Source organism: Engystomops pustulosus, chromosome 1 (assembly GCF_040894005.1).
Source record: "Engystomops pustulosus chromosome 1, aEngPut4.maternal, whole genome shotgun sequence".
NCBI lineage: Eukaryota > Metazoa > Chordata > Amphibia > Anura > Leptodactylidae > Engystomops > Engystomops pustulosus.
Window position 1 is genome coordinate 48,347,655 of NC_092411.1, and position 24,809 is coordinate 48,372,463.

The 24,809-nt window shown below is 39.9% G+C and overlaps 1 protein-coding gene across 5 annotated transcripts in view; it reads left to right on the forward strand.

Moving 5' to 3' along the window:
• CAST (calpastatin) overlaps positions 1–23,836 on the forward strand; it is a 120,348-nt gene extending 96,512 nt beyond the window's left edge. For 4 of the 5 annotated variants that reach the window (XM_072139879.1, XM_072139889.1, XM_072139906.1 and 1 more), the window contains 26 exons: positions 181–279; positions 1,405–1,488; positions 1,568–1,615; positions 2,180–2,272; positions 3,457–3,522; positions 5,380–5,478; positions 6,320–6,400; positions 7,468–7,518; positions 7,968–8,063; positions 9,213–9,296; positions 10,268–10,366; positions 11,503–11,583; positions 12,237–12,281; positions 12,382–12,477; positions 12,618–12,701; positions 14,117–14,221; positions 14,862–14,945; positions 15,262–15,309; positions 15,703–15,795; positions 15,953–16,039; positions 16,777–16,869; positions 17,346–17,438; positions 17,526–17,561; positions 18,615–18,683; positions 21,475–21,538; positions 23,157–23,836. In XM_072139879.1, coding sequence (XP_071995980.1) covers positions 181–279; positions 1,405–1,488; positions 1,568–1,615; positions 2,180–2,272; positions 3,457–3,522; positions 5,380–5,478; positions 6,320–6,400; positions 7,468–7,518; positions 7,968–8,063; positions 9,213–9,296; positions 10,268–10,366; positions 11,503–11,583; positions 12,237–12,281; positions 12,382–12,477; positions 12,618–12,701; positions 14,117–14,221; positions 14,862–14,945; positions 15,262–15,309; positions 15,703–15,795; positions 15,953–16,039; positions 16,777–16,869; positions 17,346–17,438; positions 17,526–17,561; positions 18,615–18,683; positions 21,475–21,531 — 1,971 coding nt within the window. In that variant the 3' untranslated portion in view covers positions 21,532–21,538; positions 23,157–23,836. The remainder of the gene's footprint in view (positions 1–180; positions 280–1,404; positions 1,489–1,567; positions 1,616–2,179; positions 2,273–3,456; positions 3,523–5,379; positions 5,479–6,319; positions 6,401–7,467; positions 7,519–7,967; positions 8,064–9,212; positions 9,297–10,267; positions 10,367–11,502; positions 11,584–12,236; positions 12,282–12,381; positions 12,478–12,617; positions 12,702–14,116; positions 14,222–14,861; positions 14,946–15,261; positions 15,310–15,702; positions 15,796–15,952; positions 16,040–16,776; positions 16,870–17,345; positions 17,439–17,525; positions 17,562–18,614; positions 18,684–21,474; positions 21,539–23,156) is intronic. The other variant, XM_072139896.1, reaches the window with a different exon arrangement.
• The last annotated feature ends 973 nt before the right edge of the window (positions 23,837–24,809 follow it).

The window sequence follows — 24,809 nt, forward strand, 5'->3', positions numbered from 1 at the left end:
TATATCGTATATCTGTCATTGGAATGAGGATCAGTTATCTTATTTGTACCCCAAATTTATGAATAGAATGAATAGTACATTGTGTAAAAGTATGCATTAATGATATAATAATTTGGTCCGCATACAGCGGTCAGTCTTGGAAATATTCTTAAACAAATACTATTTTTTATTTATTTCTAGAAGAGTGAGAAAGATGAGGCTTTGGATCTATTAATCGATTCTCTAGGGGGTCCAGACACGGTACCGGAGTCTCCAAAATTCACCGGCCCAGAGATTGCTGTACGTATTTATTGTGCTGAGAGTTTTCTTTTATGACCACAAATATAGAAAATCGAATGCACTGCAGTGGATTACTTATGACTTGTATACAGGCAGTCCCGAGTTAAGTACGACATGGGGACTATAGGTTTGTACTTAAGTCGATTTTGTATGTAAGTTGGAACTATATATCCTGTAAATGTACAGTAACTTCAGACCCTTTTTTTTTGTTTTGTATGGCTACTGTGGACAGCGTATAGATAGAGAGTAACACTGTGCTAGTTAAGCTAAATTCACACTACGGTGCGGCGGGCTCACGGCAGCGCGGGGAGAGGAGGAGGAGGTGATTGCAGCTCACCCCCGCCCCTCTCCATAGGAAGTAATGGCGCACGGCGCCGTAATACGGGAAAATATAGGACATGTCCTATCTTTTCCCGGGCTATGGAGCGGTACGGTGCCACACGTGCGCGGCACAGTACCGCTCCCGTAGGGTGCCGTGAGCCCATAGAAGTTTATGGGGGACGTATATCGCCCGCATATATGTCGGCCGTATATACGTCCCCCATACTGTAGTGTGAATGGGATCACACATCGCAGCGGCTTTCACAAGCATAATGAAGATGCTGCAATGATTAACAGAGGCAGCGTCTTGCAGAGGAAAACTGAAGCTGCTGCACTTTAACAAAGAAGTGACATTACTGAGGGGCAATCTTTACTTTTCTTTCATTAGCACAGACAGTGGCTTCAGCGCTGTATCTTCCTGCAAGCAATTGCGTGTATCCAAGGACGCTTGCGCTGGTAACATCATGTATACCCGCAATCGCGTATGGCAGCGGCTTGCAGGAGGATACAGTGCTGAAGCCACTGCCTGCGCTAGATGAAAGAAAAGCTATAAAGATTTTGTGGGTACCTTGGATACCTGCAATCTTCCCAGGCAGCCACTTGTAGCGTGTTGCCGCCTGCGCTGCATGAGAGTCAAGCTGCGTGAACGGAGATTCCTGCAGACTTTCTGTGCTGGTGAAATCCCCGTTCGTAACTACGAGTTGTTCGCAAGTCGGAACGACGTAAGTCATGGAACTGCCTGTGCTCATTAATAAGATATATGTGTCACAGAAATCAGAAGTTTCCCTATGTTTATTTTTTAAGGACACTCCAGTCACCTCAGAACATTTGGAAAGGTTGGGAGACAGAGACAGCACAATCCCTCCAGAATACAGGCATCTGCTGGATGTAAGTTCTGGTTTTGGTGAAAGCTTTGGGTAAAGATTTGTGTCTTTGTTACTACAAAACATTGTTGTCTTCGTTATAGGGTAAAGGTGAAAAACCAGCTCCACCTCCCGCAGAAGAAGCCAGAAAGGTAAATGTCGGGGGTATATCCTGGAGACACCTTGACTCAATATTGTATTTTTAAATAATGGAAGAAAACTGGTTATAATTAAAAGACCTTTGTGTCTCTTTTGGAATAGATATACTGGTTTGGCTTTTAGGAAGCCTAATGACATGTTTCAGGACAAAAGTCATGCTTGGTGTTAAGGGGTCTGACTTACACAGTAGTCACACTATCCTAGCCTGGCCAGCGCATTTCCCAATTAAAGGTCCACAAAGTGTTTTTGATAGATGCAATTTTTGGCAGCCAGCAACAGAAGAGCTGAAGACACACGATGCGCACTGTAGTGTAAAAGCCCCTGTATTAGTGTATTGTGTGTCATTGTGAATTATAGTAACACTTGACACAGACTGTTCATAGCGCACAAGTTATTATTTGTAGGTTGCTGCAGCCTGTGAAGCACATGGTTTATCAATCTTATTAGATGTCTGTAAGAAACTATGTAGTAGATTATAATAAAATGTAACTGTATTGTATAATTGTGTGTTATTATAAGTGACACTGACCCTTGATAATTTTCTTGTGTTTCTGAAGAGCTTGGGAGATGATGATCTTGTTGCGGCATTTTCTTCTGATTTTGTCAGCTGTCAGGCGCCTCCCGATGAAAAGAAACCTAAACTAGAAGAGGTAACGGGACCAGTGGTGTAACTAGGAGAAATGGGGCCCCCCTTCCCACTTAAAGAATATACATATTAGTATACTCACACATGCGAGTTACAATCGCATATAAATACACTCATGTGCACACACAGCATATACACACATACATACAGTGCCATATGCAACACTCACATACAGTGCATAAAGACACCATATACACATCCCAGATACTGCATATATACATCACAGTATATGTTATATACATTTTATGCTGGACAATGTGCAGTACAATATAGATATAATGGTGCACATCCTACATTCTTTATTGTGTCAGGTCAGATGACGGGGCCCCTTGACGCTGAGGGCCCCATAGCGGCTTCTATGGCTGCTACCGCTGTAGTTACGCCCCTGAACAGGACATATCTTTGTTAACTCTGCACATATAACCCTGTAACTCCATACTATGAAGGTATAGCTGCCATATTATACAGTAAAACAGCATCTATATCAGTTTCTCATAACTTCTTTATTTTGTAATTCAAAAGGAACCTGACAGTAGGTATACAGAGGTAGTTATAGGGCCCAATGAACATCTTTGGGAAAGTCTGTATACGTAACACCTTTAAATTAGTTTTTTTTTCTCTGTCTCATTGGAACTTCTCTCTTCAGATGACAGATTAAAGCCCCATTCACATGGGCCGTGTGTGGATATATATCTGGCTGCAGTTTTCGGCCGGATATACGGCCCTCATAGAAGCCTATGGTGCCAGGGCAGAGAACGGTAATCACACACCGTGTGCTCACTGTAACATGCAATTGCTGCAAAAAAGATAGCTTGCTCTCTCTCCGGCCATGCGGCATTATTTCCTATGGAGTGGGGAGGGGTATTCAGCGCTCATGCCTCTTCCTCTCCAGTGCCCTGACGTGTTCTTTCCGGGGCTTCAGCCGGGCCAGCACAAGCCAGTGTGAATGTACCATTATCATCATACTCAAGATGCATTAGACAAATTTATTAAGACCTAAATTTAAGGAAAAATCCACTCCCTCCTGGTAATAGGGAAAACCTTGGAAGTTGTCCAGACATATTTGCAACTTTTGTGCTACTTTTTAACAGAACATGTTTTTTTTATTCAGAGATCCTGTTTAGTATTCAGCACCTCTCATGCAGCATCATTAGGTGAATCTATAGACTCATTTAAATTGTCTTCCAGATTCAGAAAAAAGAAGCAAAGCCAATATCGTCAGGACCGACTGCACCAACACAATCCAGCACCATGGTAAGGAGGTATAATAAACGTGGACAAGGTCCCTCCAGGTACCCACATCCTTTTATAGGAAACCAGGGGAAATAATGAGGTTTTACAACAACTCCTGTCCATCAGGGTGTGGGCTTGTAGAATATTGTTTTTGCAAGAATGTGTCCTGCAGTAGTGAAAACTTTCCAGGTCTTAGACGTATGTTGACTGATTTAGATATTTATTTTGATCGGTTAGGTCCTGCCTATCGTTGGCCAGGAATTATATTTACGAGGATTTCTAGTAGTCTAATAGTCTGTTAAGTAATAATCTAGTCAGGTCTATTTTACTCGTATTCCATTTTGTCATTTTAACATTTAAAATAATAATATAAGTACAAGAGCCGGTCGGTCTTTTGCGTTTTCATATGGATGAATGGAGCAGCTGTGTGCGTTGCTTGACCAACATGGGACATGGAACCAGGCTCTTGTGAAGTGTTGTGGTCTCACCAGTGGCTTCCCCTCTGATCAGGCACCTATACCCAATCCAATGTGTAGTTGTCATGTTTAAGACATGGTACAATCATTTTTAACTCTATATAATCTTAATTTAGACAATAGATTCAGGAAACACAATTGTAAACCAACATTGGAAATGCTCAGTTAAAAGAACTTCTGTACCTAATACAATTTAAAGGGAATCTGTCAGCAGTTTTAACCATACAAAGCTTCAGACAGTGCTGAGAACTGGCTCTGAAGATCTGTGCAACTATACATTTGTGTGTTGTTAGTAGCAGAGGACTGTAAAAGCAGGAAAATGTATGTTCAAGGATTGTAGCAGAGCGCTCTGGTGCACTGGAGTATGAGATGTCTTCACTGCTGCGCAGCCCCTCCCCCTGCTGTATCCGCTTCTATTTAAATACTCCCATCAACAGACCCCTCCCATCAGGGGTAGGGACTGTTGAGCAGTACCTTGAAGATATCTCACATACTATTGTGTGCCAAATCCTGCTACAATCCTGGAGTATTATTCACAGTCCTGCTGCTAGTAACTACACACCAGATCTACAGAGTTGCTACCTACCACAATCTTCAGCTTTGTATGCTCAAAACTGCGAATTGAGTTTCTTTAAAAGTTGTGTTTGCATACACAGAACATAACTTATACATATGGATCATATTAGCTCTCAGTGTAAGTCATCAGTATAGAGAGGTATAAAACACAAGCCCAAGTTACTTGACGCTGATCATCTTTGTTGTAGCTGAACATGCAAACATATCCACTTTATGTGCATTATTGATGCATTGTTTTCTACATTGTTTTCATGTATATGTTTTCTCCCTTGTTAATCTGAATCAGACATTGCTGTGATATCATTACTCAACAATAGACTCTCCAGGAGAAACATCTTGCAGTAAATTTCGCAATGTGAAGCCGCACCCTGTCTGAATCATCATATATAGACATAAGAAGACAGGAAAGACCTTCACAATCACATACTCCACACACTGATAACATCCAGGGCCTAGACGACTAGTCAGCAATGACAGATGACTTATATACATGTAACTGAATAGCCCTTATATATAGTTCCCACTTCTTGTATCAATGATCAAAACTCAAAAAGCACATGTGATAATGATAAAACTACTTTATTTAATTAATCAAGAAATTAAAAACGTCAGAAACCTACTATAATACAGGGTGAACAAACAACCCCCTCCCCAACTCCTGAATAGGATCAAAATAAGAGCTCATTCCAGACTCCCAAATCATGCAGGGTCCGGGAGTTACTGATGTGTCATACTACATTATGCCTCTGCACCGCTGGCTTCATGTGACTGGCACAAGGCTCTCTGTCACCTCCAGCAATAATCAAACTGTTCTTTTATTTTCTAGGCCTTATCAGACGAGGCATTAGATGAACTATTGGGCACTCTTGAAGGACCCCCCACCACCGAACCAGATTCTCCCCAATATACAGGCCCAGAAATAACAGTAAGATATTATTTTTCTATCATACTTGTGCATTGTAGCATAGTGTCATTTATATCGGAGAGTAAATTATTTCACTTACTATTGTGTGTTTTCAGTTGTTGTCTATATGCATCTTTCTCATAGATCTGTACCCACCATGGTGACAATATGATACCTGCTGTATCTGGTGGTGCCTGTTTTTAAATTTTACTCTTTATTTTGTGATTATTTTTGTGAAATAATCACAAAATAAAGAGTAAAATTTAAAAACAGGCACCGCCAGATACAGCAGGTATCATATTGTCACCATGGGAAAACTAAGCTCTTAAATACATCGGTGAACAGTAAGCTGAGCTATTGCCAAAATTAAAATTACAAAAAAAGGGGGGGCACTAACAAAAGTATGAATCAGACAAATTGACCACAGTCCATATTCCAAATCCATATGTGCAGTCGTGTACGAGCCAGGAATCGCAGCCACGTGGATTCTAAGGCTTAAATTGAGACGACAGCTATTCCTCCCAACATCCAACCATCGCTCACTTGGATTATTTCAGCCATGAATTTGCAATTGTAGAGGAAATTCTGCATTTTGTAGTGAATATTGAGATAAATAAGGATTGGTGAAAGTGTTGATGTATCCTAGCCAGATGCTATCACATCAAAACCCTTAGGAGAATGATTGTAGCACCAGTGACTGTGAGAAGAACCAGGCGAAGCATCTGAGGTGGTCTTTATCATGTCTAAAAAAATAACTATTTTGTTTGTCTGTGTTATGAAAGTCAGTGTGGCTTTATCTCGTTATCACATAAGAATAAGTACTTGTAACCTAACCAGTCACCACCTGTCCTTTTTCTATTAGGAAACCATCACAAAATCCTACCTAGAGGAACTTGGTAAGAGGGATTCCACAATCCCCCCAGAATACAGACACTTGTTAGATGTGAGTATACACTGTATTCATCCTATATATTTTTTTTATTGTACAATGTAATAAAGTTAAAATGTGAATAAATTTGTACAGCTTGGAAATTGAAGAAACATTGTAGGAACATTGAAGGGATACTTTTTTAATTTTTGGGGAGCATGTTATAGGGCAAGAGGGGATAAGCCAAAATAAAATTCCAGTCTTATATTTTATTAATTTAAATCTCTGTTCATTTTGGTGTCAATCATGTCACTGAACTTCTAAGCCCAAAATGAGGGTAAATTTAAAAGATTGCGCATAATCTCATAATGGCAAGCTCTTCCTGCTCCATATCATGCTACCCAGAGTAAGAACACTAAGTACAATGTGCTCTGCTTCTCAAGCCCTAAAATATGCTGCCTGCAGATAGGGCACTGTGTACGATCTGCTCAGCTCCTGCTGCTCTATACCATACTGGCTGCATATAGAACACTATATACAATCTGCTCAGCTACTGTTGCTCTATAACATGCTTCCTGTAGATCGACCACTAAGTACAATCTGCTCAGCTCTTTCTGCTCTATAACATGCTGCCTGTAGATAGACCACTATATACAATCTGCTCAGCTCCTTCTGCTCCGTAACATACTGCCTAGAGCTAGGACACTGTAGTATATACAATCTGCTCTATAACATGCTGTTTGCAGATAGGACACTATACACAATCCCCTTAGCTCCTCTTGCTCTATAACATGCTGCCTGCAGATAGGACACTATACACAATCTGCTTAGCTCCTCTTGCTCTATAACCTGCTGTCTGCAGATAGGACACTGTATACAATCTGCGCAGCTCCTCCTGCTCAGTAACATACTGCCTGAAGGTAGGACACTACAGTATATACAATCTGCTTAGCTTATCCTGCTTTATAACACACAGCCTTCTGGATACATGTCATTTTCTCAGGGATATTTTTCAATAAAACAACTATATTAACAATTTCATGTGAGATGAACACAACAACAGCAGGAATGTGACCATAACCTCAAGAAAGTTTTTAGGAATACGGTTTTTGATAATACTAAATTGTTGTCTTTTTTTGTAGGGAAAGGACCAGGAGGGTAAACCCCTACCACCTCCTGCTGTACAACCACCGGTAAGGTATTTACTACTGGCTCATCAGTGTTATCATCCGCTATACCATAGCACAGATAGCAATAAATGTGTTATTATTGAAGCTGCTCTCTTAATAGGAATAAATATTAATAATGTAAATGCCCCTTATATAACTGTGGCTATTTCTTAAAATATGTTCCCATTACTTTCAAAATTATTCCTGCAATATAAAATAAAATGACATTACTTATAAAATTATGTTCTGGCCATGTTAAGCCGTAATTGTTTGCCAGTGAATGTTCTGTATATAAGTATAGACTAGGACAGTGAAATGATTCAGCGTAAAGCTGTGACATATTAATAGTTTCTATAGGTGTACATAGTGCCAACATTTTACAATAAGGGAACCCGTAACACAATATCGAAAATCAAATTAGTGAAATCGTATCAGTTTTTGTTTATGATTTATTTTTATCTATGAATCTGCAGCCATTGAGTGACGCCAGTTTAGTGGATGAATTCTCTAAGGATTTTGAAAGCTGCATCTCTCCTGCTGCGACAACTACTCCTGCTCTTCAACCCAAGGTATGTGGCAGAAAGATTTGGGCTACCTGCAAATGAACATTGCAGCGGTCTGGCATCTGTTTTTTACGGATCCTCATAAGGTATAGTCTATATGAGTAATCTGTAAATAATAGCTGTTACGAGGACAAAGTTTTTTCTCACTTTCTTGATATGTGAAGTGTCATCAGCCAGACATTCCTGTCCATAAAATGGCTGCAGATGGAAGGTCATGTGATCTCTAAGTGTCCATGAGCAATCCCCCTGCCAGGGCCTTAAGATTGTATTCATGAAGGTAGATTGGTCATGGAAAGTTAAAGATCACTTGACCCTCCATCTGCAGCCACTTAATGGTCATGATTGTCTTACTGGAGGCTTCACCTTAATTATCAAGAAAGTGGGGCAGAACTTTTAATAAGTGTATATTAGTAAATTACCTAATACCCTGCTCCCCACACTTACACACACAAAACAGAAAACATTAAGTAAAGTGGCCAACCCCTTTAAAATAACAGTCGTGGGCACTGATCCATTACAAAATATTGCATATAGTTTTTGAATGGACAGCACATCCATTTCATGTGCATCTGCCCTTGGAGCTCTGGTACAGCGATGCCCAAAAAAAAGCTTATAAGCCCCAACATGGGTTTTTCTATGGGATAAAGTTTCATTTTATTGGACAATGTCAGAAAAAAGGTATACTTGTTATTCTCAGAGGCTACATATATAAATTAATAAAAAAGACCAGGATTTCTGCTGTTTAGGGTCAGTTCATACCTCAATATTTAGACACAATCAGACATAATTGTGTCTTGTCTATGCCTGGACCACTGGTACAAACCAATCTCCTCAAACCAGGGGATTAATAAAAGTCTTATCGTATCGTATAAACCTTCCAGTATACTTACATTGAAAAAACTTCCATATAAGAGAATATATGAAAATATAAAAAATTAGCAGCAGACCCAACCCATTCGTCCCTGCGTCCCTGTGGTCTGAGGCTGGGACTCTATAGTTAACACTTACTGTAGCACTTCTGATTTTGTGTCTTTCCTTGTGGTCTATTATCTTCTAATTCTGTGTTTTTATATAAATATAGTGATCATTTGGTGTGTACTGATGTACCTATCATGTGTATTTCAACCCTATATCCATCTCTTTGTGTCTTCAAAGGATGCTGCACAAGATAAACAAGCAAAGTCTGATGTTGTAGTCCCATCCGCAGCATCATCGGTACAAGCAGCCTCAGCTCCCTCTGTATGTATTCTCCAGGCCGGAATTTGTGTATATGTATTGTGTGTGTACTGTATATTTTATTCTCAGTGTTCATTCTTTTGTTATGCAAAAGTTACTCAACTGGTTTGTGGTACAAGCCATATTATCCCAAAGCAGTGTACCATCAACTTCACTCCATTTACAGAAACGGAGTCACTTTGCTGCAATGCATTAACGCTAAACTAAAAAGTGAACATCTGATCTGGCAGACATTTGGACATGCACCCCTCTTTTGTGTCAGATATTGGTTTAGGTGTGGAGCTGTCCACCAGGACAAGGATTTAAATGGGACAAAATGTTACTGTAATCATTTGTGAGTTGCGATGTTTTGAGCCATAAGTGAAGGATGAACATAAATAATAAACATACGGGGCAACATATTTTAAGGGCTGAAAATGCATTGGCCCTATTGCTTCCATTTGTCAATATATTGTCCTGTTTACATGGGGTGATGTGCTGCAGACAGTCCAGGAAAACTTCTAGTTTATTACACAAAGGGGGGGAACATTTACTAAGAACAGTACAGTTTGCCTGTGTAGTAGGGTGCACCAGATTCAGGATTTTTGGTGCCCTTTCTTCATGAATCTGGCACCCCCTGCACTGTCCCGACAGAGTGCACCACTTTTTTTTGGTGTACCTTTAAAATAAGGCTTGCATCACAATTCTGTTGAACTTTGTATCTTAAATCTGGTGCACGGTCCGACTGAGCACCGGAACGCCCCCCAATTTGCATGCATGATGCCTAGTGCAGCTGCACCACAAAAGTGGACACTTCTTAAATACCTGTGCAAGCAGTTTGCACCTAAAAGAATGCGCAAAGTCCAATGGAAACTGGTGCAAGGGCCTTAGTAAATGTGCCCCCATGTCTCAAATATTGTATTTCTAAAATAAATGATGTATCCAGTTTATTCTCTTGTTTCTGTTTTGTCACATTTTTGTCTTCCATTCTTCAGGCTGGTATGGAGAGTGCTTTGGATGAATTGATGGGTACTTTAGAAGGACCGGAGTTCAGTGTTCCAGAATCTCCAGTGTATACAGGTCCAGAAGTGACGGTAATTCAGAATCTTTTTTATTTTATCCATTTACCTTTAGTGACAAGGCAGTGTAGATTTTGCTTTGAGTTTTCCCAAATGTCTAAATAACCGTAGAAATGAGTGAGGTTACATGCATTTTTGTTTCAAAAGCTTTCACAAGCCCCCATGTATTTCAATGGGCTCATACACTAGGCATTGGTTTACACGGCCCTGTGTCTGAGCTGACTTCCTGAGCTACAATTATGTTTCTGCGCCATTTGTGCTATATTTATTATAGGTCGATGACAGAATTTAGCTTCTTTCCTGGCACAATTTTTTTTTGTTAGCTCAATTTGGGTACAGTTCTTCTATCCTAACACTTTTCCTGCAATTCTAGTTTCCCAGCATTTTTGTTGCATAAAAAGACCAAAAAAAACGGGTCTGCCAAATTCGGAACCCCTTATGAATATGAAGTGTCATTTCTACTGACAATGCGCCAAATACATTGAACCGTGCGGCACAATTTAAATATTTCTTTCTTTTTTAAATAAAACTTATTACATAGTGTTGGATTGAAAATGAAATAATACAAAATATTATTTTGTATTTCAAATTTATACCAAGTCCATGATTTTTCTTTATTTGTGACGATGCTCCAAGTACAATAAGCCGTGGACCACACTATATAAATACAGTGCAAAACACTGCTTTTGGGCGCCAAAAAGCAACACCTAGCGCCAGAAATAATAAATGATTCACATTGTAATAGATTTCATCTAATTTAAGATTCCCTTACAAAATTACCTGACAAGTAACTATTTCCCACAAGTGAAATGACGGAGCCCCCTATCTGATCAGTGGTATGGGGGATATGCTGGGACATTATGGGGCTGCAGAACCTTTACATTGCACCCTACTAATCAGATATCGATGGGTATTCTGAGGATAAACTATAGGAAAATCCTTATCTCACTACACACAGGGCCTGTAACAGCAACACATACAATCACCTACTGTTATCAGTATCCAAAGCAGGAGTTGTGTGCAGCTTTTCACAGGCAGCATTTCTTAGCTTGTAATCCATTACTGTATTGATACATTTCTGTATAACTTTCTACCACATTAATCAATATGCAAGTAAACACATATTTACTATATTTGTCTTCTGGTTATAGGAGACGAGTACAGCCACTTATATAGAAGAACTTGGGAAGAGAGACAGCTCAATCCCTCCAGCATACCGCCATCTCCTGGATGTAAGTGCAGAGGACTCAGTGCTGGTGTATGTTTGCAAATCAATTTTCCCCAATAGGATCAGATTGTAGTAAATTGCTAGACGAAAATTGTCACACCTCGTTTTTTGATGCGCTCAGCATACACATACATATATACTGGCAGATGGGGGCATAGTTTTTGCCTCCATCTGCACAGTATAAGTCGTATAACGTGCAAAAGACCAGATGGAAAAATTTAGCATTTTTCCATCCTGTTGAGCAATGTGTATTCTCAGCGTAGGCCATTTAAACTATAGGGGGGGAGGCGGATGCAGCAGTACTGCACCCTTCCCCGACCCCCACTGAATTCAGGGAGGTTCCCCACTAATGCCATATAATGGCCAATGGCTGCAGCTGATGTTTTCTCCTCCTATTTGCAAGGGGGAGGGGAGAAACAGTGGGACATATATCACTGCATAAGCATAAAGTGGGAGAAGTCTGTGCCCTACATTGTAAGGGCACGTCAGGGATCCTCCGGACGTGTGCCAAAAAGTAAAGGTGTAAACGCAGCCTAACAAGTTGTGATCTTGTCATAAAATATTACTATCTGATGATTGTGGAGTCTAAGTTTATGCTCTCAGTAAGTGTGTGCAGATTTCCATTGTAATCGACTTTTATTTTTCTAATTATTAAAGGGCAAAGAAGATGGGAAACCAGTACTCCCAAAACCTGAAGATAAGGTACTTCTTCATTTCTGAGTTCAGTCAACTATGAAGCCTTCTTGCTGGTGTCATAGAGATTACATTTACAATTTTACATTTCTTTTCCCCTTCATTTCAGCCAATGAGTGACAAAGAGTTGGTGGATGCCTTTGACTTGGAGTTTGCATGTCCCCAGTCTCCTGCTGCACAGCAGACACCTCCTGCCCAACCCAAAGTAAGTGACTGAACTCTGTATGTACTGTGTTCTAATTTAAAGAGCAATAAGCACATTATAAAACAAAAACCCTTTTAGGGTAATTTCTAAGTAAAAAGTTTTTAGATTTTTGTACATTTTTGCTCTCTTTTATAAATCAGGATGCTGCAAAAGTAAAAAAGACAGAAGTTGAAGCTGTGGTCAGCTCTTCGTCCTCGGCTCGCCAGGCTGCTCCTGCTCCTTCTGTAAGTAGTATCTGCTGCATAACCTACTGCTGTGTAAAAAAAAGTAACAGATTTTGTTTTTGTACAGAATTTAACTTTTTTGAAGATTTCAGGGTTATTCATGTGCTAAAAGGGCCTTGCTCTTCAAGAAAACATAAGCAAAGGATGTTACAGGGCCTCATTCTCTCTATCAGATACCCACCATACACACTGTATAGTTATGGCATAGCTTAGGTATATGGCAGCACTTGCAAAGATGGGAATGACCCTATAAACTAAAGCAACAAGCTCCCCATATAGATTACCATAACGTCACCTATGAGTAGAGCAGGATATTTTGTTTGTTTTGTAAGATAATTATTGGAAACTATACAAGGAGCCAGAATACACTATCTTTGTATTTCTATCTTTGTATTTCTATCTTTGTATTTCTATCTTTGTATTTCTATCTTTGTATTTCTATCTTTGTATTTCTATCTTTGTATTTCTATCTTTGTATTTCTATCTTTGTATTTCTATCTTTGTATTTCTATCTTTGTATTTCTATCTTTGTATTTCTATCTTTGTATTTCTATCTTTGTATTTCTATCTTTGTATTTCTATCTTTGTATTTCTATCTTTGTATTTATATTTTTGCAAATGACTACTGCAAAAGAAACATTTTTCCCATATAATGTAATTAAACCTTTTGACATGTTGCAGTTTTTTTGTTGTTAACAGGATTCTTCTTTATGACCCTACAGAAAACCCTCCCTCTCATAGAATAGTCTCTTTATAGAACATGTACTGTTCCTGAGATACTTTGATACTTTATTACAGTCAATTTTTAAAAAGTATCTTGAATGAGATTAGAACTTGAGATCCTTGGTATCAGAGGCAGCGATATAGTGCAGTAAGGTACAAGCTTTGCAGATTTCAAGCTAAGTGACACAAACATGTGCTGTACTTAGGCTGCGCACAAAGTGGTTAGTTTCTAGGTTCCTTGTGTCATCAGTGTGTATTTGGCTTCTGTGCCGTATGTTCGCAAAAATAGTCTGGAGAAAAAAAAATCTACAGCCGAACAAAAGTGGTGTATGGAAATATAACAATATATATCCATATCGCTACATATATCTCTACATGGCTATATCTCCATATGTTTTTATTAAATATCTGTATTATATGTTCCTATGGGGGATTGTATGCTAGAAATATACTCATTCAAATCCAAACTGAGACACATTGTAAAAAAAATGGAGGAGTGTGAGTGCTAAAAGGAGACTGTTCCTTGACTAAATAAGAAGGGAGGGCATTTCCTCCTGCGTCAGAGAGAAGTTTCCTGTAAGCCGACACAGGACAATTCTTTTTTTTTTCAAACAGATTTAATTACAATATATGAGAGAGTTTATGTGGTTAAATGTATTCATCATCTTATCTCCAACTGGTGTTTATTGCAGAAATCACCTGCAGGCAAAGTGGACCCACTTGATGCACTGGCTGGTACCCTGAGCAGTAGGAAAGAGGACCCAAAAGAAAAGAAACCTGCTGCAGATAAAATTAAGGTAATTGTGTGTGTGTTAACAGTAGAGATGAGCGAGCACTAAAATGCTCAAGTGCTCGTTACTCGGGTCAAACTTTTCCCGGTGCTCGAAGGCTTGTATCGAATAATGAACCCCATTGAAGTCATTGGGAGACTGGAGCATTTTTCACTGAAAGAACACATTGAAAGAACACAGTGAAGAACACATTGCAGGTGTTTCCATACATATGCAATGTGTTCTCCACACATATTGTTCTTCCCATACTATTGTGAAGAACACCGTTCGGCACTAATGTCTTCTCATAAGTTAGCAGATGTACGGAAACATCTGCAATGTGTTCTTCACTGTGTTCTTTCAATGTGTTCTTCACTTAAATGATCCTGTGTTCACTGTGTTCATTGTATTCTTCACTGTTCTTCACTGTGTTTCGTTAAGTAAATGCTTGATCTCGATCCGGCGAGATACTCGCTCATCTCTAGTTAACAGGTCTACTATAAATACAGTAATGTGTGATGCTTCTTTCTAAAGATGAAAAGAATGTAAAATTACCACCAACTTTTCACTATACTTTGCCGTCATACTTTGCATAGAACAGTTTTGCTCTCAGACACATGATAAATCTCTCAGAATTTAATAGAGCTTCTTACTTCCTTTTTTTTAGGAAAAAACTAGCAAGGAGAATAAAGAAAAGCTTGGTGAAGATGAAGAAACTATACCCCCTGATTACAGACTACATGAAGTTAAGGTATGCATTCTTGATTATTTCAATACATTTATAGGGGCTTGTACGCCTGAAATACGGGATAGAAGCCATGAAGTAGGCATGATTCCTGGTGCGTGGTCTGCAGCACAGCGGCCTGCGCATGTAGAAGCGCAGTCTAGGGCGCAGTTCTACGCCAGGTGAGACCAGACGTACAAGTGGCGCACTGGTGCAGTGCATCCCAGCTGTCTGCCCAGATTTATCAGGAGTCCAGAGCCGCAGCACACTCATAGTAGTACCTGGTAAGGCAGCCTAGTTGTACCTAATGTATGACCTATTGTCTATTGTATTCTAATAACAGGATAAAGATGGGAAGCCTCTTTTGCCAAAACCAGATGAAAAGCCCAAGGTGAGTTATTTGTTTTTGATGTTTTGTCGTATTTGGTTCATATTATATAGACAGATAATTATATCATACAGTCTTTTAACCTTGGAGACTTCAGATCGTTTGGCTACAATCCATTCCTAGTTCTCCAGTGTCAGGATGTCTTCTATCATTATAGTGTGTCTGCTTTTTGCTGGGACTGTAGATGATTTTCTCTTGGGTAGGCGTTTGTTTGTAAATGTTGCTAGGCAGAAGCTTTTTGTCCCTCTCCTCCTGCATGGGGCACCTGATACGATTTCCCATGTTCTGTAGTGTCACATTACAGCTGCTCTCCTATAACAAGCACTAGATTTCCCTTTGTATTGAGAGATTACGGCTCATCTTGTTTCTTTCTATTACATTACTATGGCCATGCAGGCAATGAGCGAGGATGAGCTGCTGGATGCCCTGACAGAAGGGTTTGACACTACTCCTGTCCCCGCACAATGCGCCCCATTACAGTCTTCTGCGGTAAGTTCTGTGTCACTGCCATTGACATCGCCTTGTTAATGCACACCCTGCCTGTTTATCAGAGTCCATCATGGCGGTCTTCTCTGGAGCACTTCGGAGCCAGTGCCTGATGACCGTGTAAACCAAAGTCTTGAAATTTTTCTACTTTCTGTTTTAGAAGGTACCTGGAAAGTCCCAATCTGCGGAAACTGTGTCCTGTTCTAAAGCTTCTGCAGTCCACTCCGCAGGGAAACCCTCTGCCTCTGTAAGTCCATAAATGAGCTGGTTTGGGCTTTCTCAGAAATGGGGTCATTTATTTCACTTTTGCGCTTTATATTTGTACATGGATTTCAAAGCATAAATACATTCAGAATCAGTAAAGTGTATATATTAATATGTTTTTTTAATAATCCTCTTCTAATGTACATAAGGAATTATGGTAAATCTAAGACAAAACTTTCACTCTCTGCACATATATAAGAATACTTCTTTAATGGGAACATGTCAGCAGTTTTAACAATCCAAAGCCCCTGACAGTGTTAGGTTGCTGCCCTAGAGATCTGTGTAAGCATCCTTTTAAGTGTGTTGTTACTTGCAGCAGAACTGTAAAAAAAAATGTGTTTATATTCCAGGATTGTAGCTGGAACACTCTGGTGCACTGGTATATAAGATCTTTTCACAGTACTGCTGTACAGCACCTTCCTCCCGAAAAAAAAGGTTGTATTATTCAAACAGAAGCTGCTACAGCAGAGGCTGAGCTGCAGCGCAGTAAAGAGATCTTACGCACCAAGTTCAGCTACAATCCTGGAATATAACACATTTTCCCAGTCTTGCTGCTTTTGACAACATACACAGAGGTATGGTAGCACAGAACTCCAGGACATCTATATAATACTATCTGTCAGCAGTTTTAACTATCCAAAGCTACAGATTTCCTCTGAAATATATGAAACTTAGAAATCCAAAGCAATAGCAAAATACTTTCTATCTTGTTATATGCAGATATCTGATGATGCCTTAGATCTACTCTCTGGTTCTCTGGGAGAAAGGCAGCCTGATCCAGATGAATACAAGCCTGTAGTGGACGTAATAAAGGTGAGTAATGTAACATACCAATTATGTCTGCTCAGCACCGTGCATACAGAATCTAGTCTGTCCATGTTATTTTATCCTGTCCTGTACTAGAGTCTTATTGCTCTTGCCACTAATTGCTAAAATAATTGAAAAAAAAAATTCTAAAATGTATGCATCCTTTCCTGAACAGAGTATGAAAACCAGTGGTCCAGGTTGTCTGACATATAGGTGTACAGGGAACAAATACTATAGATGTAATATGAAGTGTGTCTGAATTTACTTGTATACAATTATTGATCATACACATTGCAGTTTTAACTCCATGTTCTGGTAGGACAACGACTTCCAAGTCTGTTTTGTTCGCAACATCGATTTCATTATTGCAGAATACATTAAAAATTATGGGAACACCGAGTGGTAATGAATTGGAACATGCAGGCCAAAAAAAATTCTGTATATGAAGTTTGAGTAACCTGTAAAATATGGTTTATGTGCAGGAGAAAATGAAAGAAGAGTTTATTCATAAACCTGGAGAAACAGATGGCTCTATCCCACCGGAGTATAGGCACCTGCTGGATGGTAAAGAAGAGGTAGGTGTCTGTATATGTATGTGGCCTTTGTGGTATCTATATCCTTTATAGCTCTTACTAATTGTTCCTAAATATTTCTACTTACAGGGAAAACCTGCAAAGCCAGAAAGTGTAAAACCACAGGTAAACTAGTAGTATTATGTACTTTAAACTTTCCGATCTTTTCTTAGATGTTCCCAGAGGAGATAAGCGGTGTCTGGCAGCTGCTTATTCCCCTTTCTTTTGCACTTTCTCTGAAGAGGATATTCATGTACCGTATTTTTTGGACTATAAGGCGCACAAAAAATCCTTTGATTTTCTCGGTCTTTAAAGGGAACCTACCACCACGATTCTACCTATAAAGGTAGATCAGGTGGTAGGTGGATGAATGGGACGTGAGGATAGCCCTTTTTTGGGCTAATCCTCAAGTCCCGGCTATCTTTTAGAAAACTTTCATCCTGGGGTATGTAAATTTTTTTAAGCGGCTACTGGGGCGTGGAGTAGCCGCGACGTGTAGCCTGATGTCCGGCTACTCCACGCCCCAGTAGCCCCTTAAAAAAATTTACATACCCCAGGATTAAAGTTTTCTAAAAGATAGCAGAGACGTGAGGATTAGCCCAAAACAGGGCTATCCTCACTTCCCATTCATCCACCTACCACCCGATCTACCTTTATAGGTAGAATCATGGTGGTAGGTTCCCTTTAACACACCAAGAAAAAAAATACTCTGGGCCATTTGACAAGAGTGGAGGGTCACTCCTAGTTTATACATTATAGCGGATTTAACAAAGGAACCGTACAGGGGCAGAATAAGACTGCCATGGCTCCTGGGCTGTATGAATATTATAACCCCTACAAGTCTGGAATCATTCCCTACATATTGTACTAGAATCAGCTTCTCGGAGAATGGAGGATGCGTCCCTTCTGTCTGCTTTCCATCTGTGGTTTCAGGACCTTTGGAGGACTTTCAAAGGTCAAGAAATGGCTCTTGTTTACATGTGTATTGACAGCAGGAACAGATGTACCAGGATTTCATGGATGAAGGACCTTCTCAGTATAAAATTTGATGGGTGCTTTGGGTAGCCATGGGCCCCCTAGAAGGCTTGGGCCCGGGGATACCGCCTTTATTATTATCCACTACTGGAACTGTACTATGTAATTATGAGAAAGCAGTTTAATAATTCATCTCTGTTGCAGGACAAGATTGAGAAGAGTCCCTCAGTCCACAAAACAGAGACACCGGGGAAGGTTCCAGATTCATCAAAGGTATAAGAGATTAATAGTATTCTGACCACTGCTTATCTACAGAGTATCTGATGGCTCCGGGAGGTCACAGTTATTTTGCGTACTGCAAGAAATTGGAATTGCAACATCAGATAATATCTATAATCATCTTGAGGCCTCATGCACACGACTGTGAGCAGAGACAGGGCGCAAACAGGGGAATTGGCCGTTTGGGCCTGGTGGAGATGGGGTTAGGAGCGCTGGATAATGTATAGGCCACCATTTACGTCTCTGACTTGTTTTGTCGCACATTGCAAAAATGGCTGCTAACTCACGGCCGCCATTTACCGTTTTATGCATGAGGCTTTACACTACATTTTGATGCAATCTAAGAGTAATTTTCTTAGCAATTTTTGAAAGAATTCTTAGATTGATATCTCTGAAATGATTTGTTCAACTTTGCTATACCATTAAAGGAAATCTACGATCAAAATCAAGCATGATAAACCATGGAGACATGCTCCTGCACAGTATAACAGCCGCAAAGCTGCCTTTAGCTTAATTTTAAAAGTTGATTTTAAAAGGAAGGAGACCACAGATAAGATATATGAAGATTACAATAGTCCCAGTGGCTGGATTTATGAGTAAGTGCCCCTGGTTTATCATGCTCGATGAGGTGTGGCCATATAACCAGTTTTTTTTTTACAATAAAAGTGAAACTGGATTTACTGATGCACTGTTTTGTGTACTTGATGTACGGCATGTGCTCTTATGTCTATTGCTACCCTCTCTGCCCTGGCACTAGGCATTTCCAATATCTATATATTATTGCCAAGTCCATTATACCATACAACCCCCCCCCCCACCTGAGCTTCTAATAACTGCAGCACAATTTATTACAATAGCCTTGTGGTAGACTTGGGTTTGGCAGAGATGACCTGTCATTCTTGGTGAAATATAGGTTTTAGATAAAACTTGTATTCGCCATGGAGAATGTTTTGGAATTCTTTTGTTTTCCTTTTTTTCCTCCTTCCTCTCTGACATGTCATAAATAAATGGACAGCTGGGTGTTACCAGTTCATAGTGCAGATACTGTCCAGCCAATGCTTCTAGGGTCAGACTGTGTGGTTGCACACCCCTAGTGCCAAGTGCAATGGCTACTCCTCTATAGAAACAACATCATGTATAGGAGGTAGCGGACATATTGATGTAGCATTGTTTTCAAACTCAGCCATAGTGTTAGCAGACTTTAGCACACTTTCAAGATGGAAACAGCTGGGAAATCCCTCTTAGGTGTCATGTGTAACACTGACATTTCCAGTCTCCTGCAGAGGAACAATGTAATGAATATTTAATCACAGGCGACAATACAGGTCTCATGAATATATTTATTACTGCATAGATCACCTGGAGAGATCTTTGTCAGTAGGCTGCACCTTTATAGGTCACTAGTTAATTGTAGATGAATAAAGCTGTAATGTATTTACATGTATCACCATGTGGAGTTCTAAGAAGATGGGGAAGAATATGAGACCTTGTCCTTCTCGGATTGTCGGATAGCGAGTTATTACATTTCTACCCCCAAATATCTATGTCTGCATCTTCTAGAATGATCAGGAGTGACATGCCAAAGATTGTGGATGTCAGATAAAACATCCACAATCAGATGAGAATGGATCTGGCCTCATAAATTAGAATAATCTGGATGGCCAATTAATCTGTACAAAGTTGTCCTGGCTTTCCCCCTACTACAGATGTCAGGAGTATCACGAAAATATTCAAATATGTTTTGTAGGATGGGGTAAGGATAATGTTGCCTCCATTGTAAGGCAGTCCCCTTAACATCAAGCATGACTTTCTGGAAGCCTAATGACATGATACGAGATAAAAGCTAAACCAGTATATCTATTCCATATGGAACAGATTCCCCACTATAGACAGCGCTGCTTCAGTGTGGTTGCATCTCTTCAGTACAGTTTAGGGAACTGGTCATGCTGAGTGAAAGGCTTTTTAATAGAACCAGGAAGTTACAGAGACTTTGCCAAACTATGGCATCATCTTATTAGGCTTCTTGAAAGCCATGCTTGATGTTAAGGGAGCTGTCATACAAGGTAGCCAAAAGAGGCAGTGTTTACCTTATCCCATCCTGGAAAACCTATTTACATATTTCCCACAATACCCCAGTGGAGTGTCAATCACTGTAAGTCTCCATCCACCTGCAAGGCGGCCTTAATTGGCAAAGTCTCCCCTCTGCTCCCTTAGCACTTCTGTAATCTCACTTCAGCAGAGGAATTTTCAGCACACAGTGGAAGGGGAGTAACTTCTCCTGCACAGTGTAACAGCCTGTGAATATGCGACACAGAGGAGCTCTTTTAACAACCACCAGAAACCCTTGTGACTTATTAGCATAGTTTTAAAGGAGGACATGGATAACAAATAAAAAATGATTGATTACCACAGTCACAGTGTCAGGATCATGGAGTATGTGTCCCTGGTTTATCATACTTGATTATGATGGTGGATTTCCTAGGGGATATATTCCAGCACATAGTCGCCCCTTTCCATGGTGGTTTGTACTGTAGACATCGATATGTTAGATTTTAGCTTTCCGAGAATACTAGCTGCAAGTTGTCCTGTGATCATCCTATTTTTGGACAACCTTATCATACACAACCTTATCATTGTTGTTGTTATTATTAGAGGTATTTCTTTGTTTGTACAAGAAATAAAAGGAAAAAGGCTTTCATTACCACCATGTGATGTCTTTAGTACAATATAATATGAAGCTACTAACAAATATATAATTAACCCTGTTCTTCTGTCTTTGATCTAGTCCACAAGTCAAAAGTCCTTGGAAAAACCTAGTGCTCAGAAGACCAGCAAAAGCTAGACCACTGGTGAGACATAACAGGAATTAAATGTATATAAATGCCAGAGGATAAAGGGATGGCAGGCTGAAATGTGCGGCTTACAGGGGAGTCTAACAGACAAATCTGCTTTTGATTATCAAAGAATTGGATAGAAATCCAAGGCTAAAACTTAGACCATGTCCATGGACTTGTGTGTGGATGTACACCCATTTTAATGCAATCCAAAGATATTTTTTTGTGGAATTCATGAAAATAATGAACATATTGTCATTTCATTTAACATTTTTCCTGTCTCACGTGAATATATAAAGCATCCCATTAGCTTGCATGAACAGTGTAAATGTGTGAACATTGCCTACATTGTTTCATATAGATACTCCACAATGGCCTTTATCAAATGGAATTATATAGACCTTGTGTGCCTGAGCTTCATCTCTTATCATATTATATGGACCCTGCCGTGACAGGATACATTATCAAAGGGCAAATTATAGCCAAAGATGTAAGCCGTATAGTGCTCCCACCTACACAAGTACATCATGGTGTCCTCCATCGCTCTGCTTAGATTCATTTTCTTCTTGAAAATCACACATCTTTTCTCAGTGAAAATCGTTGGATAAAAATTTGGTCAGAGATCAGTCCGAGTGCTACGCAAGAATACTTTTTTTTTTTTTCGTAGCACAAAATGATCTCTTGTCTGTATCAGATTCTCTCAGCTACTTCCTGGAAATTTGCGCAGGAAAAGCTTACCGCACTAGTCAGCTATTTTTTTTTTTTCACACAGCCATGCACTTCAATGGGGACATTCAAAGTAGGACATGCTGTACTTTTGATGCAACGGAGCTGCACAGCAAAAAAAAAAAAAAAAAAAAATGTAAAAAGATCCATTGGACAGCTGCGGGTCACAGTTTTGTGCAAGTCGAATGATGCGATGATGGATCGCAATGGACTTGCACAAGAAAACCGCTGGTCAGCAAGGCGTCTTATCCAGCAAAGTTTGATGCAGTTAGTTGATTTGTTGAACTGAAATCTGCGCATCAGTTCAGTTCACAACTTGGTCATAGAAAACCATCTTAAAACTTCATGCACACAAACGTCACCACTTGACTGTATAGGCTCGTGCACACAGGCGTGGATTCCACGTGCAAATAAGGTGCAAGAAAAAGACTCGGTAGAGGTCCTAAAAGAGCACAGGGAATGGAAAATAAAAGATAAATGACCCCCAAGGTATCGCAATCCCTTGTTTGTGACATAAGCCTATTCAGGGCCGGCGCCAGCACTGAGTATACCTGGGCATGTGCCGAGGGCCCAGGACTGTTGGGGGCCCACATAAGGAATCCATGGGGGTGAACGGGCTATATCTGATGAATCCATAGGGGATGAGAGGGGGGCTTTATCATACCAGGCCCCTCATGGTTATTTTATATAATCTAGGGTTTATTTTAGGGAACTGGAGACTTTTTATTGCTGCCACATGAGTTCACTTCAAAGGGACCCACTGAGGCTCTATCGCCCAGGGGCCTACTGAAACCTGGAGCAAACCCTAACTAGCAAATATACATCCCTACTGTTTATATACAGTGCTCCCACATCGCAGACTGTAGGAATAACTAACGCCTGCTCCTTATCTTCTTGTACTAAACAGACGGATTCTGCATCTGGAAGAGGACTGCCTAGGAAGAACAAGGACTGATGCAAGCACAGGCCTCCCACACTGTACCCTTCCCTAGACCCTGTTCTGTTTATGGAAGCGCTAAATGAGTTAATTTTTCTTCTATGCAAAATCTGTTTGTTTTTTTTCCGGTTCTTTGAGGGGCAAAGCTTCTATAGTTGTAATGAAATGTCTCATGTAAAATAACATAAGGCCGCGACCTTTGCACATATTTTCCACATAGAATGCGTGAGTTTGAGAACGTGTGAGGTTACAGAGAAACGTGTATGTGACTGTATACATGGCGAGAAGATGGCCTGGGTCATATAGTTTTATTGGTGTTACATATTGATCAGTATATACGTGAAGAATACATCATGTTTACAAGAACTGTGCCTTTTTTACTCGCCAATCCCCTGTTCTTGATGCACATAACATGTAATGGGGCTTCTCTGGCTGGACATAGAATAAAATGTTATATATTTTCAGGAGATGGATGCACTGATTCCAAATAAATTGATTTGATATGGATAGTACATAGAAATACTGGTGCAGAGGAATAGATTTTAGTTTTTTTTACTGGATGTGTGTCACTGGACGTGATATAAGGGCTGTTTTGCTTAAAACTTATAACTGTGGAACACTATCAGAAATAAAGTTTCATGAAAACTTGATTCTTGGTCTGGATTGTCTCTTTGTCTCTGTGTTTTAGGAGAAGACTTGGGTATTCGGTGAATAAAGGTCTAAAAAAAACATTTGGCGTGTCATAAATAAAAATATATCACAGACACAAAGAACCAGAAGCGCTCCTGAGTGCTGTGCCTAGTCAGTGCTAGACCTCTGCACGGTGGTCTGTATCTATGAAGGTCAATAGGGAACACTTATCAAGGTTTATGGGCAGTTTTTGGGCATACCAGCCTTGAAATAATCACAATTTCCGGCACACTGCCAGGAATGGCGACTATTTATGCCTTTTACGATGCGCTATTTTGGTATGAAGGAGGTAATTCCTGCCCTGCACCCGAGCTCCAGGACTGAATGGCTGATGGTAATAGAGCACTTCTCTGCCAGACAGGACCTACTACCAGGAACATCATGAATCCGGAGCCGAGTGTATGATAAAATCCCCCCAAAAGAACTTGGACACAACCAAAGAAACAGAGGGTTAGTGCCCACTTTGATGATGTGAAGGGAATATTAGACCATTACAGATGAGCTGTCCTTGTCTGCTTGTGGACAGTTCTGTTTCTCTGTGTATTGGTCAGTTACCGGTGACCAGTTCCCATTAATATGAACAGGAGCCAAACTGGCTGATAAGGTAAAAACATGAGGCTTCACTTTACATATCAAGAAAGCAGTGTAGAATTTTAAATGTATATTGGTAAATTACCCGATATTCTACCCATCCCCCCCCCCAGACACACACATACAAAAAACATGAGGTAAGATGGCCAATACCTTTAATGACTTTCACACACGGAAACCAGTAACAACCAAAAAGATAGAAGGCAAATATCTATTTTTGAGATCCTGTCTTAATCATTAGGGTCATGAAAAAAGGAACATCTCATGTTTAAATGTCACCTAACATATTGTATTATTTATAGCTAATTCAGACAACTTAAATAAATAGTCAACTTTGAAGGA